Here is a 15,605-nt window from a genome sequence, read left to right as displayed (position 1 = left end):
TAGTGCGCAGAGGATCTGCTGATGTGTATCAGAGGTAGAGAGCCAACAACGCTGCTGACTGGCCGATGATGCCGTTTGGTGAATTGCTTACAGACCAAAGAGAAGCAGTCGCAGGGGCTTTAAATCAGCACTTGGGCCGAGTAGTTCAGCGCAGCTGGGAATCTGAGCGACTGAATTTCGAACGCAGCGCTACATCTCATCACGAGCCACTCAGCTGATTTCAGCGCAGCTTATCGTTTAAAGGAAAACAAGAAAAAAAAAAACGAGTCACACGCCAAGTGTCACAGAGCTGTTCAGCTCAACAAAACACTCTCCTCGGTCAAATTTTACGCAAAGCTGTCACTTACTTTCACTCAGCAAAGCACATCTGTGCACACATCTGTGTCCTGACTCAGACCAGGGCTTCATTACACAACATCACCTGGCAGACACATGCCGCTGCTAGATGCTTAACAGAGAAAACAGACTTCCCACTCTGGTTTCACAGGAACGCGCAAGAAACTTTTGTCACTGCTGATCGACAAACATTTCATCACAGTATCGATGTGCAGTGATGTCTCAATGAATGACGCCTCAGACTAGAGGCTAAACATGTCCTGGACAGTCCTGCATCTCTGTGCTGGACACACACAGATGAAATATCTATCTCCTCATGTGACAGGGGACAAAACAGCAGAAAATGTTGGTTTGCTTTTTCATTGGAGATCTAAAAAACATCCCAAAGATGCAAAGGCTCAGTCAAATTGATGCTCTGATGGTAAAGAGAGCTGCACGTATAGATGATGTCTTTACTGTCCGAAATCACTGCAGCAGACCAGAAAATTAAATTCTCTTTGCTGTCTTTTCCCTTTAGGCTGTGACACACACACACACACACACACACACGGCTTGAGGTGTAGCTCTGATCATAAATAAATGTATAACGAATGAAGTCATCACTTATACACACACCGAGTCCCGACCGCCTTTGTTTCATGCACACACACACACACACACACAAAGAGTCACGCATGCTCACACTACACAATGACCTCATCCCTCACATCATCCCTCCTCCACCCTATCTTACACACACACACACACACACACACCCTCATATACAGAAAGGGTCAATCCATTAAGACACAACAGCAGCTGATCCCTTCCTTTATGTTCCACTTCTTTAAATTCGCTCATTCGTTTCATTGCCTGTAACAGACTAATGTAAATTTATCAGAGGGGGCCAAATCACACCAGGATTATAAACTGAGTTCTTATGTTCTGCACAGCAACGTGTAATCCTCACCTGTGTGACACTCATGAGTGGAAATCAAGCACTTAACAGACTACATGCAGCCAAACATCACACTGGATCATTTAACATGCTTTCTCAGAAGGTCCCTTCATCCACATGGTCTTCCCTTATCTAGTGTTTAGATGCACTGTCCAACAGTTCACCCCAAAATCTCCACTCAGTGTCCAACTGCTTTGAGATCAGGCGACGTTCACAATGTTCAGTGAACCCTTGTGCTCTGCATGTCTGCACGTGCTTCCTTTTGTGTGTTGCTCGTCTGTCTGTCGTTAAATTAACAAAAAAAAAGTCTAGATAGAGAAAACAAACACCTCCGGTACAGAGGCTCCTTATTCCTGTGCAAATATCCTCAGAAAGCAAAAACAAGAAAGGAACTTCAACAGCAACTCACACGCAAAACACATAAAACGAATCAAAGGAAAAAGGTGGAATTACTTCAGTATGAGAAGGTTCACTATGAGTTCATGTGGTGAGACTTGCTCTATCAGTGGAGAGCCCTCAGAAGGGTGGATGAACAAGCCTGTGTGTGTGTGTATGTGTGTGTGTGTGTGTGTGCGTGTGTGTATGACTCCAGGGAGGCTTCTACTGTCATCACACCTTTTTTTTTTACACCAGGGTCTGGCTGTCTCTCCCTTTCCCTCTCTCGCTCTCTGCTTTACCTCCAGAGGTCTTTGTATTTTGAGGAAGCCACTGATCTCATTGGCCTTGCTGGAAAGCAAAGTGGGTGGACACATGACTCATACATGCCTCTGTGTGTGTGTGTGTGTGTGTGTGTGTGTGTGTGTGTGTGCGCCTGATGAAGCCCTCTCTGCATTAGAAAGTTGTCTTGGGGGTAAAAGAGAAACACCATCTATTTCTCCGCTTTGCTGTGTCCTGCAGTTCAACCTTAAATAATTCAGATGTCTCCCCTCTCCCCCCGACACACACACACAAACACGGACACACACACACATGCTCGCATCCACCCCCACACACACACGGACACACACACACACACACACAAACTGTGTCTACAACTGGCATCAAAGTGAAGTTTGCTTTTCATCCAGCGGAAACTGAGGCCATGTCCACACTAATGTGCATAAATCTGAAAAGGCATGCGCTCTGTCTCTGCTCTGGGCTCTCGGTCATCCTCTCTGTGGACACACTGGTCGCAAACTGATTTCAAACAGGCCTGCAACTGCTATATTATTGTCTTAATTGTCATTTAATATGCAGATTATTTCCGCTTGATTGATCGCTTTGTTAATAAAATGGGAATATTATTATTTTCCAGGGTCCAAGGTGGCTTTATCCCATCAACAGCCCAATATCCAAAGATACTGTGTAATATATCCTCACATCTGAGAGGCTTGTTTTAGGTTGAAAATCACAAGTGTTGACTTTGATAAACAGCAATTGATATCAGTTCTATGTTTATGTTGCTGTGCCTACAACATAGACTCGCACTGTCTTTCTCGACTTTGCCTCTGCTCATGCCTGCGAACATGTACATACGGACCGGGAGCACATTTATATACGCACATAAATAGACACACACACACACTGCAGCACTGGTCTGCTCCCTCAGGTATTCCTGGCAACATTGTGGATTAAAATAGCTGTCGACCCACATATCCCAGTATAGCAGGCATGGCACTGCTGGGCCAGACACCACAACCATTTGTCCACATACAGCACAGCAGCACACAGCTGGCCTCATTTACACATGCTTGCATTACATGCAATTCTGACAAATATTGAAAAATAGGGACCATTAATGATAAATAGCATCCTTATTGCTTGAATCAATGCTGGCTGGTACTTTGGCTTTAGGGTGCAGAAAAGTTAGACGACAAGACTTGAAGGAAGGAGTCGTTCTTTTTAGTAACACGTGTAAAACTGAATGATCCAATCAGGTATATTTTAGTTCCAAACTTTAGTCTCATCCAAAAAATGAGTCAGTTCACTCGCAGCTGCAGCAGAAAACACATTAGAGGTAATGACATAATGTGGATTCAGTTAGTGACTCAGATATTTAACATTTCTGGCCCCGCAGCTGTTTTCATGTTTGTTTGATATCCAGCGATCAGATCAGGTGGACCTAGCCAATGGGAGCTGGAGGGAAGTGAAAAGCAGACGAGACGCCAGCGGGAGCCAATGAAGCTGAGGTTTGCAGAGCGCCAGCTATAAAATACAAAGAATTTGAACTCAGGTACGTTCACATTTAAGTTAAGTACATGAGGAGCCAATATCTACATGCAGGGAGAACAAGCCTGTGTTCAACAATGTGTTCAAGACATACTGTCGCAATGACATCAAAGACAGCTGGTAAAGGAGAAGCTGAACGCGGACGCTGGTGAACTTCAGGGCTGGGTTTATTTTTCATTGTTTCCTTGTTTCCAATCAAAGGTGCCCTGCAGGGTTTTCCTGCAAACAAAGTCAGATTTATATTCAGTATTACTCACACAAACACATCGTGTGTATCTTTGAGCTCTAACAAATGTGCTAAATGCATTTCCTTCCTCATAAAACATTTGAGAGGCCGACTTTTATAGTGTTTTAAATCCAATATTGTTTACATCCGTGTTTGCTTGCAGAAAATCTTCCTTTTGTTTTTGTGCACCACACAATCAAAACTGGAATCCACTCAGAGAAAACCAGCTCCATGATGCTACTGCAGGTCTAAAACTCCACAGGGAAGCTTTAAGAAAACTCTGAATTCTGCATCATACGCTGATATTTCCAACGGCACCGTGCCTCTAACTTTGTGGCAACAGTTTGAAGAAGGCCTTTTTCATTTCCTGTCAACAAATTTAGCAATTTAGCTCTGGGTATGCTAACTGTTGACTCTCAGTTCTCTGCCAGTGCGTCTCTACCTCTCTGTCTCCCTGAGACAAAGAACTGCGTCGGCAGACTCGTGAAGAAAAACAGGACAAATTCCCAAGGTCATCCTCCTCCGCTGCATATGACCCATTTACTGTGTCCCACTCTGCACACACACACACACACGCACACACCAACCATGCATGCATAAAGGCGCACAAGAACGCTTGGCACGCTCCTCGCTCCCTGCAACTCTGTCTCTTGTTCTGCCTCCACACACACACACACACACACACACGATGCTCAAATGCCCTGAAACAATGTGACATCCCTGATGAAACTCTTTAGCAGGTGCTTGTTTCAGCCAGACACACTGTGACTGGCTCTGAGAGGAGCTTGGCAGTAGCTCAAAAGTTATTGCATTTTGACATTTAGAGGGTCTCTACTGTGACGACACGATAATGTGTCATAATAAGTTGTGTCCAAAAACAAAACAACGTTGAAAAGTTTCGCTTTGACACATCTGAAAGGTGTTTTGTGCTGTGAAGCTTACAGTGACAGTGAAACTATCTGCACATTTGTCATGATTCATGTGGATTTTACAGCAAATGGTCCTTATTGGTTTTGTGATATTGATTTCATGCATCAGTTGCACAAAGACGACTGTTTCTTTTTAACTGTTGACTAAGGAGGACTCATGTGATAAGAATTCTGGGTAAATTACATGACATTCACACGAAATGGCTTCATGTTGGAGCTGGTGGACTTCTGCCCACTTTCCTCTTTTCAGAGAGTAACGCTGAAAAGCAGAAAACAGAAAATAATTGACCGTTCCTCCAGACAGGTGAACGGCAGTCTTGCTGCGTATTTGACTTCCCACGCTGAAAAGCTCCATTTAAAGGCAGGTGGAAGCGGCTCAGCTCTGTTTACTCCAGCACAGAAAGAAGCTGCGCCTTTGGAAGCGATTTCAGACGGCTGGCACAGTCTGGCACAGCTACAATGTCAGTTACAAGGACGCTTTCCGGGGAAAATTTAGTGCAGCAGTGGCAATATGAAAAACAAACATTTCCAAAGATGGCCGCTGCTTCTTCCTCGTCTCTGCTCGCTACTGGAGCCACGTCTCCAGCTTTTGGCCGGGTGTCAGGAGGTGGGTGGGTGATGGTTGACATTGAGATAGATATTGTCTGACTTACTTTAGACTAGCCTGACAGCAGTAACTGTGGCGCAACCAAGTGTGTGTGTGTGTGTGTGTGTGTGCATGCTTCCTGGATGGTGTACTGCCAACTGTAGGCCTTGGCGAGCTAGCGCACACAGACACTCACTTCCTCTGCCACTGTCAACATCCTCCGCACACTATGAATGATGTCATTACCAAAACACACACATGTGAGTGCCCTGGCGGCTGTAGGTTCAGCACAGCAGCCGAGCACTGATGAGAGAGGAGGAGGCTGTGTTTCCGACCAGGTGTGCAGATATTTTAAAAAAGAAAAGAAAAGTATCATATGAATGAGTGTGTTTATTACCTGGAGCTGTGGGGACACTCTCAGGAGATCATGACAAGACAACGCTATAAAAAGAGCCGCAGGAACTCCTCTGGTGCATCATGACATTTCACTGCTACTAAATACTGCTGGCATTTATGTTACTTTCATGAATTATTTCGGCTCCTCTGGCCAAACACAACGCGATTTTTTCAGCCTCCCTTTTTCATTCTTTAGTTTTTGGGAGTTCCTACAACTCTCCACTCTGGCAGTAATAAAGGAGAAGAAGAAAAACAGAAGAGGAAGCAGGTCCTACAGTGTCATTGTTTATCTGGAAAATGTGTTTCCATCAGCCTTTATTGCACCTTCACTTTGCTGACACGTCAACTTTCCCACCTCACACCAGAGCAAAGCCTTCTTGCTATATTTTAGCTTTTTTTTTCAAACCCCTATCATTTCCATTCATTTTTTTGCGTGCAGATTAAAAATGTGCGTAAACAAAAGGATGCTGGGGAGAGAACGGGGCAGAGAGGGGGAGAGAGAGGGCGGGAGGATGAGGGAGACAGAAGAAAAGAAAGACAGACAGACAGAGAGAGAGCGAGGCGACTACAGAATGGGGGGTTGGATGGATGCCAGGTCACAAGGCTTTATCCCTGAGCCAATCAGTCTGCAAACACTGGCTCAGCAGGATGTAGACACACAAACGCGCTCGCATGCACACACCTGTGAGTGTGTGTGCGCGTGTGTGTGTGTCAACACAGGTCAGACTGTGATCGCCACGAGGATTTCTCGTAATAAAAAAAGAATCTATCTTTAAATAACTTCCCAAATCCGAGTGCGTTTGACCAGCAAACCCAGTCTCAGATCAGATCACAGCAGTTATAAACCAAACAAATACCCCCTGAAGATTCATCACACACTGCGTCCATAATGTGGAGGTACAGCATCATTGGACCTGTAGTAGAAATTTCACTCAGTTGAAAATGCTTCACTTTCCTGTAGTCCTTGAAAGTATGATTATGGTTCAGTGCGTCCCTGATATAGAATCTTTATAAGCAGCTTGATATTTCAAATAAATGGAAAAGTGCCAGAAAGGTGCATTAACACGCAGCTGTTGAAAGATGACTCCTCTAAGAGTCCAGTCACACAAGACAGTGACGCAGCACAATGCTTCGGCACATCCGACACGTAACGGATGCTGATGGAAGGCTGGTGATGTAGTGACTCCTGGCGCTCTCAGTCACTAACCGGACAGAAAGCTGGCGCTCTACATTCAAGGCAATTTATTTGTTCTGTCGACGCCGGGCTGAAGACGGACCGCAGGCCGAGCTGCTTGCTTTCTGTGAAACAGTTAACACTCCTGCAGAGAGGGGTTACACAAGACTGAAGTGAGGAGAAGCTGGAAGCAGAGAATGATGAGCGTCGGGAAATAACCGGTTGGAAATGCGAGCACGTCACCTGGTATGTGACAAGTGAACGGTCTGACGTGCTAACCTGCTCGCTCAGAACACCCCTCGTGTAAATCCGACAGCTCTGCAGCTGTTAGAAGCTTCACTTTTGTTCAGGCTGTGACGGAGGTTTTCCCCCGCTTACAGTCTTTGCTGCGCTGGGCTAAACGCCCTCCTTTACTGAAGCCACAGACGTGAAACTGATATCAGTTTTCTCTCCTTACAGCATGTAATACAGCGAACAGGCACGTTTCCAGCGCTTCCTATCATAAATACGGGCAAAAAATCAATATGTGTATAGTATGTAACACATGGTGCGCGATAGGATGACTTCCACGGTGTGCTTGAAGCATGAGGAGATGAATGGGCAAATCTCCTTGTAAACTGGAGTAATCAGGCGCCGCGGTGAATCGTGCTGGAGAGTTGTCCTCCATAGAAAACCACTCATCTTGAAAGATCAGGGCTATGGCTTTCACAGCCTAAGCTCTCGCCATCACGAGTGCAGTTCATTTGTTCTGCTTTCCTGCCGCAGCAGTCTGACTGCTCACTTTCTTATCTAATCTCTGCCACCGTAGACTGAATGCCTTATTCACTTACTGAATTATGGCTTCTCGGGCGAGTGCGCGCGTGTGTTCGACTCGAGTGATTTCAAATTATGAGGAATAGACAATAACTGTGTGTGTTTGGGAGAATGATAAAAAAGAAAATGAATGAATGCAGTGATTAGAGCAGCTCATACTGAGGACAATATTGGCAGCAGCTTCCACACTGTAAGAAGTGACGAAGCACGGTGGTGGCTAAAGTCTTCTGTTTTCGCAGCTTAAGCTCAAGTTTATATATTTACTGTACTTAAATACAGTACTGGAGTAAATATTCTTTGCTACCTTCCACCACTGCTTCCATTCATCCATTTTTTATAAAGCCTGTCCTGTTCAGGGTCACAGTGGGCTGCAGTCAGTCCCAGCATGCAGCGGGCAGGAGGCAGGTCACCGTGGACAGGTTGCCTGTCCATCACAGGGCTGACACATCGAGACTGACGAGAGTTCTGCTGATCGACCCGAGCCCGGCGGGTTCACTTCAAAATGAAATCACAAGCAGCTGAGTTGCAAAAACCATGTCGGCCTCCAAGCTGTTGATGTGGGTCAATTCTGACGGCTCGATAAGAAAAGTGTCAACAAACCAGTGGAAAAATGGCAGAAAAAGCTCATGCTGGCTGGTTTCGAAATAAAATTATATTATTGCTAATAGAATTGATTAAGCCATGGAACAATGCATCAGATTTCACTTGTTAATAAACCTCTGCTGTAACTGTGGACCAACCAAATGCTCCTCAGTCAGTTTTTTCCTGGTCTGCAGACAATGCAGCTAGATGGAAAGTCAGAGAATCAGCATCAGAATCAGAATCAGTCTTTCAGATTCATCCTTTAGGGAGCACAAAGATCTGCATGAATCTGCTGTTTAGTGACGTGTTGGACTGACATCATCTATCTATTAACTTTACAAGAAATGAGAGAAGTAGCTAATTTATTGCATATTGCAATTTTTGCTAAACAGGTTATACAAAGTATTATTGGCTGAATAAAGTTTTAATTCGTTTGTTTTAATTAACTGGTTGACTTTAAATATATGTTGTGTTACTGCTGTACAGTAGTAGCAGTAAAAGTTCCTGTTGCTGTACATAGGAAATATATAAAATTCAATTTTATGTTGCTTTTTACAAGGTATATTTTCTGACATTTAGTTATGTAGTTATTACATAATAAGCGTCTCCCCTCTTCTCTTCATCTCTCTCTCTTTCTCTGTCCCTCTCTCACTTTCCTCCTCCTCTCTCCATTCCTTTGTTATTTCCAATGTCTTCCTCTTTTTTTTTTCATCTGCTGTGACTACGAGGAAGCAGCTGTGCAACACAGACATTACATAACTCCCTGCGAGTGCACGTCTGCGGTAGCACAGGACGGACGGCGAGGGAGACAAACAGAGGGTGGCGTGAAAAAAACGCGGTCTGACTTTCACCTGCATTTATTCCTTTTACCTCGTGTGTTGTGTCGACCGGAGTTTTCTTTCCCTCTCATCCTTTCCTCCACTTATCCTCCCACCGCCACCCGTCCCCTCCATCCTTCCCTCCATCCCTACATACAGAGTTACTGGGCTGTGAAATGTGAAAAACTGCAGCATGCATGGCAATTCATTATCTTGTCAAACTTCCCAGGGCCAGCCTCAAGTCACAGGGGGGAGGGAGGGAGAGAGAGAGAGAGAGAGAGAGAGAGCAGTTCATGCAATGGTCCCTGCAGTAGGTTAACAGGTTACCAAAGAGAAGAGAGGAAGGTGAAACAATAGACGCTGTACAAGATGAGCTGCACAGCATGACGAGTATGTTACCACTGTTATGGTCAACAACTTGGTTTGTGAGACCCAGACTGGGTCTCATTTTTAGTGCTGCCAAAACAAACCACAGCAAAAATCCACTTTAAACACAAAACAAGACAAAATGAGGAAACTTACTAATGTAATTAACATGTGACTGCAAGTCAGTGAGTGGAAAATGTGGCCGATTAAAGAATTCAGTGATAATAACAATGCAGAAGAGCTTCCAGTCAGAGCAAACAAGACCTTTCAAAATTTTGGCGCACGGAAAAAAGCCCGAGGAAAGATTCTGAACTGAATTTAACCTGCGTGGCAGAATTTCCTCCCAGGCTGTGTAACATACCAACAAGCTCCGTAAGTCAAATGCTTCGGCTGAGCTATTGTGTTGTCGATGGTTCAGCTCAGGTACAGTAATGTTGGAAATGGCTAACAGAGAAATGATGGAGCTTGTAGAGGCGATACACAACCTAAGAGCGCACTCTGCCTGACGAGACAAATTCAGGGGAAAGAAAGACCCAGTAAGCACCTCTTAAGGGTTAAAGACTTTTAACAGCAGTTCTGAATTAGATGATATAATATAACAAACAGCAGTGATTGGTGAGTGAAAATACTGTAAGGATTGTACATACAACGATTGAATCTGTGTGATGATAAACTGCTGCAGGTACAGTACTGACAGGAAGCTGCAGGGCTGTTGGCTGCAGGCTTGCCAGGCCTAATGGAGACACTGTATATCAGTAACACAGAGCTGGTTGGTCTAGCATAGAGCTGTAACGACACCGCAGTAAATAAATCAATCAGCTTGAAAAGAACTACAGACACACAGACTGCGTAAATTAAGAGACAAGATGAGAAAGAGGCAGTGAGAGAACGAGCCGGTTTAAAGCACTGTTGGGCTTCTAAATGAGGCTGGTTACCTGCATGCAGTGTCCATTTACTCTGCAAACGCAGATCTTTATTCACAACAACCACGCGAGAACCACCTCCGCTTCCACCAACCCTTTGTTTTCACTGTCTCCGTTTTCCCCGTCCGACTTTGGCAGGGCTCTGCTTTGAACTAAATGGATTAGATCTAATTGGAAAGTCTGGGTTTGCCATTTTATCCTTGGACACTGCACACACACACACGCAAATCCCTAAAGCCCATCACATCATTCCAAACCTGCAAAGATGCAGCAATTATATGCAGAACATGGGCCCGTACTGTCAGAGGCAACAAGGCTGACAGACAGGAGAGAGAGAGAGAGAGACAGAGAGAGAGTGAGAGAGAGAGACAGAGTGTGTGTTTTCCACATGTTTAGTCATGATGCAAAGCAGCTGATAAAAGAAGCTTGTACGAGGAAACAAAGACCAGGAGCATGGTGCAGGGACAGACAGGAAAGATAAATGACACACACAAATCTGATTGTTTGTTTGTGCGTGTGTGTGTGTGTGCCTGTGTGTGTGTGTATGTGTGTGTGTGTGTGTTTCTCTGTCCGTCTGACAGCAAACGGCCAATTACTGTCGAAAGTGGCGGGATGAGTCCTGCCAGACCATAGCTTTCCATTAGTGCGTGCCAGCCAAGCATGTGTGTGTGTGTGTGGGTGTGTGGGTGTGTGTGTGTGACGGAGTGACGGAGTGAATGAGGGGATGGAGGGAGACAGAAGGAACGAGAGTGGAAAAAACGTGGGTGTGCCTGGTCTCAGCGTGTGTGTTTGTCTCTATGCTCGCTCTGAGACTGTCCCCACTAGTGCGGATAAATATGAGAACACACGTCTTTCACATCCTGTCGGTTTTGGCCTTTTATCCACAACGGCCCAACATTTTCCACTCCGAGGAGCTAAGCGTGGATCAGAAACGCTCTCTTCGGAGAGTATGAATGCTCGCATAGCAGTTGGTATCAGCGAAATTGAGATTTAAGCTACATTCATGATGGGATACATACAGGAATCAGTAACATTAGAATAATGTTACCATATTTTGGGTGCTTGTTTGATGTCTGACCCGGGGTCAAATAAGAACGCTGACATTAGTTTCATCTCTGTGCATTCAGTACATTGACGGAATCCAGGATGTTGTTAGCCTAGCTTAGCACAAATACTGGAAGCAGGGGGAAACTGCTAGCCTCCACCAAAAGACGAAAAAAAGCAGTGGAACACAGCTTGAAATGTGTCTTCTGTACTTGCTGCATCTTGTTAGCTAGCAGGCAATACAAGGATCAGCTGTGTTTGTTACAGATGTTGGTGGTCAGGAAATAGCTCTAATTAGCTAGCAGCTATTTGCTCATTGAACCAGAAGCTTCTGCAGAATCCTCCAGTCACACACCTTGACCTCTTACATGAAGCAACATTGGCAAGGAGCAGTGGTGGTGTTTCCTTGCACTCCACTAATTGCTCTGCTTTGGTCTCCACCAACATCTAACATGAACATCTGTCTCTTTAGCTGCTGGCTGTTCCACTTCCTCCACACCTTTTCACATACTGTGGGTGTGCTGTTTGTGCTGGGTCATCACAGCTGCCTGCTGCGACTGGAAATGATGCAACCAATTCTGCTCTTACCCACATTTAAATATGAAGTCGAATAGTTTTGGAAATATTTCCATAGATCTGCTGTGGTTGCACTTGCAGATTTGCGTATCATAGAAGCAAGAACTATTGGCCTTGGCAGAGGTCTGCACTCTCCAGGTGCCCTTCTGGTGCAAGCTTGTCTCTACATGGCACAGTGTGCAAGTTGGTGGAGTTCAGTTAGCAGTTCCACCTGTTTTAAGTATCCTTGCTAAGCTAGGCTAAGCGTGTTCTGTTCTGGACGTGCAGAGATGGAACCATCCAATCATCTAATTCCTGATAAGAGCAGCTACCTTTCAGTGCCACGTCATTTTAGCTACTCACACAAACAGGTGCTGTCACTCACTTGTAGCACAGGTGTTGCAAGCATGGCTGTCAGATTTCAAACGCTACCTTAGAGCGCTCTCATGTTGGCTAAAGAGCATTTGCACCAAGCTGAAATATGTTTGCTGCATTGTGCAGATACACTGAGAGGAACTACTTTCCCCCAGGTCTACATTCCAGTCTGTAGGCACTAGTTTAAACAGCTTCTCCAGCCAGAAAGACATGAGACATGACATCAAAACCTGAAACCTTGCAATCAATTAACAATATGCTTACAGACAGGGAAAAAAATAGGTTACAGGGGATGAAACTATGTGCTGTTTGGACTAAAAATAGGACGAGGCAGTGTGAATTTGTGTCAGTAAGACAGTCCGGGAGGAGAAACGCAGCCTGGGCTCCATTCAGGACTATATAAACACACACACGGTCCAGCCCTTTCAAACACACACAATGGGCCGACCCAGCGCCATCTGAGGAGATGCCGTCCCACGCGCACACCCTTGGGGAGACTTCGGGTGTATTGGTTTACTGAACATTAAATAGCAGGTGGCAACACTCACACACACACACACACACACACGTACCCTCACACACGAGGCTGAAGATGGCTTCCAATTAACAGCTTCCATTTCTCGAGTTCAAGGGCGGAAACTTGAGGGGAAATATTTGTGTCACCTGATTTCTCTGTTATTAAATTATCAAATTACATTTAAAAACCGAAATAACTAACAGCCTCAAACTGTTTTCAGTCCTTGTTCAGATGTTCAAAGCTTTATTTGCAAAAAGAGAAAATGTGAATGTTTCTCCTCCCCACAGACTCCATATTTATTTATTAAACAGAAAATCGCCACATTTTCTCTGAAATCTATTTTAATGCAAGCACGGTAAAGATTTCCATCTGCGATAAAGGTTATGAGGCAGTCTGCTGGCTCTCATGCAGAGTCCAGTAAATGTTCTATAGAGGGTGATGATGCATAATTCAGCAGGATTATCTGCAAACAAACAGTGGCAGATGCGGATATATTATTTAAAGACAAGTCACTAGCTATTAGGCATGTGTCCGTCTTACATGGCCTGTGTGTGTGTGTGTGTGTGTGTGTGTGTGTGTGTGTCTGTGTGTGCGTGTGTGTGACAATCCAAACATATCAGCCTGACAGGCCGGTCTATCGATCACATCAGCCACACTATAACCAACTCCAGCATCAGCAGTGACTGAAAAACAACATCACTCCACTTTCAATCAGCTCTTAACCGTCGATTAAATTACAGCAGAAAGCAGAAAGTCTCCTTCATTCAGTAAAACAGATCAAAAACACCCCAGCCTGGTGGAAAGTTCAGGAAAGACTGCTGCTTTTAAACGCTCAACTTCCCATCTTCGCGTTCAGGTGAAATGTGCAGCGAATAAGTGAGTTAAAGGGGAAAAGCAGCTGAATCAGATCGACGTGGAGCCATAAGCGTTGCTCTGCCTCTGCCTGGCAGAAAGCTCTTATCTCCAAAGCGTCAAGTTTAAGGGAAAGCTGTGGGAGAAGCAGCATTTTCTCATTGACTTTGCCCCAACGGTGTGTCGCATCAGCCATATGGTGAATATAAATGGGAAAAGGAAGCGGTGCGAGAACTGAATTTGAGCCTAAGCGGACCAAAGTGAAGCCGAAAACCTCACATCTCCAAATCTTTAAGGAAAAGCAACATTTTCTGCTTGACCACCAGCGGTTTAGTTTTTTCCAGGTGCATTTGAAGCCTTTTTAGGTTGTAGTTAAAATCTGTGCATCCTCTGAGCGTCATGCTCCTGCTTCTACCTGAGTGATTAAGGGCTTAATTAACCCTTAAATGTATTTAAGATACATTTAAGAGGGCTTTCGTTGGTAGAAGCGCGAGGGGCGTAAAGATGCTTAGAATGTATCTAACATGCTGTTTGTCCATTAGTGCCATTAGTGCGTAAAGCTCTGTCTGTATCCTCTCCCTTCTCCTCCTCCCCCTTCTCACCCCACTCCCCCGTGTGTGTGTGTGTGTGTGTGTTTTCTCCTGTCAGCGGACCTCGCCGTGCTCCATGTGAGCGAAAAAAAAGAAAAAAAAAGACGCAACTACACGGGGCTGCTGCCGCCGCTCCAGAGCGCACCGGAGATGCAAAACCCTAAAAACACACAAGAGAAACCACCAAGCAGCGCACACATGACCACTCATCCCAGTTCCTAACCCCCTCTGTTTCCCGGAAAAGAAGAGACAACGCATCATCTCTGACCTGCTGCCAGTTCTCCTCCAGGGAAGGCATCGCAGAGAAATAACCAGTGTCATGAACGAGTTGGAGTTCCTGGAAAATACTGTAATTCGCCAACACATCCATGCTTGACGCAAAAAAACAGGAAAAAACTCAGTAAAGAAGTCCGGAATCCAAATGGTAAAAACGCACTTCTTTCTTTCCTCTTCTCAGACTTCAAATAAGAAAAGAACAAATGCTGGGGGAAAAAATCGGAGCCGGTGCAGATGAGCGCACCTGAGCACTTTAATGAAAAAAGAAAAAAGCGAACAAGAAAACAAGAGTTGATTATTTTCTTTTAGTCAATGCAATCCCCTCTCCTCTCTGCTCGCTATGTCACGCCTCTCTCCTCAGTCCGGACCTGGGGGTGCCAGATCTATTTCCGCATTGCCAGTTTGCCAATCGGTCTCCGTGCAAGCTGCCAGGTTGCCAGGTTTGCTCCTCCAGCAGCAGACTGGACCCCGCTGCAATCCAGGCGACCGGCGCGAGAGGGGAGGGAGGCGGGGGAGGAGCCACCTGTCAGTCAATTTCATGCGTGACCTAATAAGGTAAATAGGGTTGATGATGTCACTGACGTCCAATTAAGGAGGCGCTGAGACCGAGGGAGCGGGCGGAGCCTGCGGGAATGCAGAGACGCTATTGGCTGCAGGAGGCTGTCAGTCCTGCCGTAGATGGCAGTGAGGGGTGAGTTATTTTTAGAGGCCTATATAAAACCAGCAGCATTCCTCTCTCAGTCATTACAGGCTGCGCAGGCAGAGAGGAGAGAAACCACGAGCGCTGCCGAGGAAACAGCCTCCAAAACGCCTAAAACAGCTGTAAAAAGCAGCAGAAAGAAGCGGCCGAGCGGCAGAGGCAGCGGCTGGGACGGTGGAGATAAGCTGCTGTGCTGATTTTGTGAGGTTTGACGGCTCCACCGCAGAGACCCCTCCATGTGGTCTTCATGTGGTGATGTCTGTGCGGAGAGCAGGGACGCAGTGGAGGGAAGAGCCCAGCACGGTCCTCCCACCTGTTCACTTTACAACACTTTAGCCCCCTTTTGTCCATTTTTGGACCCCAAATAAATCCACACTCATTAGCATTTTTATGGTGCCACAC

The 15,605-nt window shown here is 45.5% G+C and overlaps 1 protein-coding gene across 1 annotated transcript in view; it reads right to left on the bottom strand.

The window, feature by feature from the left end:
- Positions 1 to 14,621, bottom strand: part of klf7b (Kruppel-like factor 7b) — a 53,022-nt gene extending 38,401 nt beyond the window's left edge. The window contains exon 1 of the mRNA XM_041951178.1: positions 14,496 to 14,621. Coding sequence (XP_041807112.1) covers positions 14,496 to 14,597 — 102 coding nt within the window. The 5' untranslated portion in view covers positions 14,598 to 14,621. The remainder of the gene's footprint in view (positions 1 to 14,495) is intronic.
- Positions 14,622 to 15,605: the final 984 nt, after the last annotated feature.

Source organism: Chelmon rostratus, chromosome 13, assembly GCF_017976325.1.
Source record: "Chelmon rostratus isolate fCheRos1 chromosome 13, fCheRos1.pri, whole genome shotgun sequence".
NCBI lineage: Eukaryota > Metazoa > Chordata > Actinopteri > Chaetodontiformes > Chaetodontidae > Chelmon > Chelmon rostratus.
This window is presented reverse-complemented; position numbering and strand designations above follow the sequence as displayed.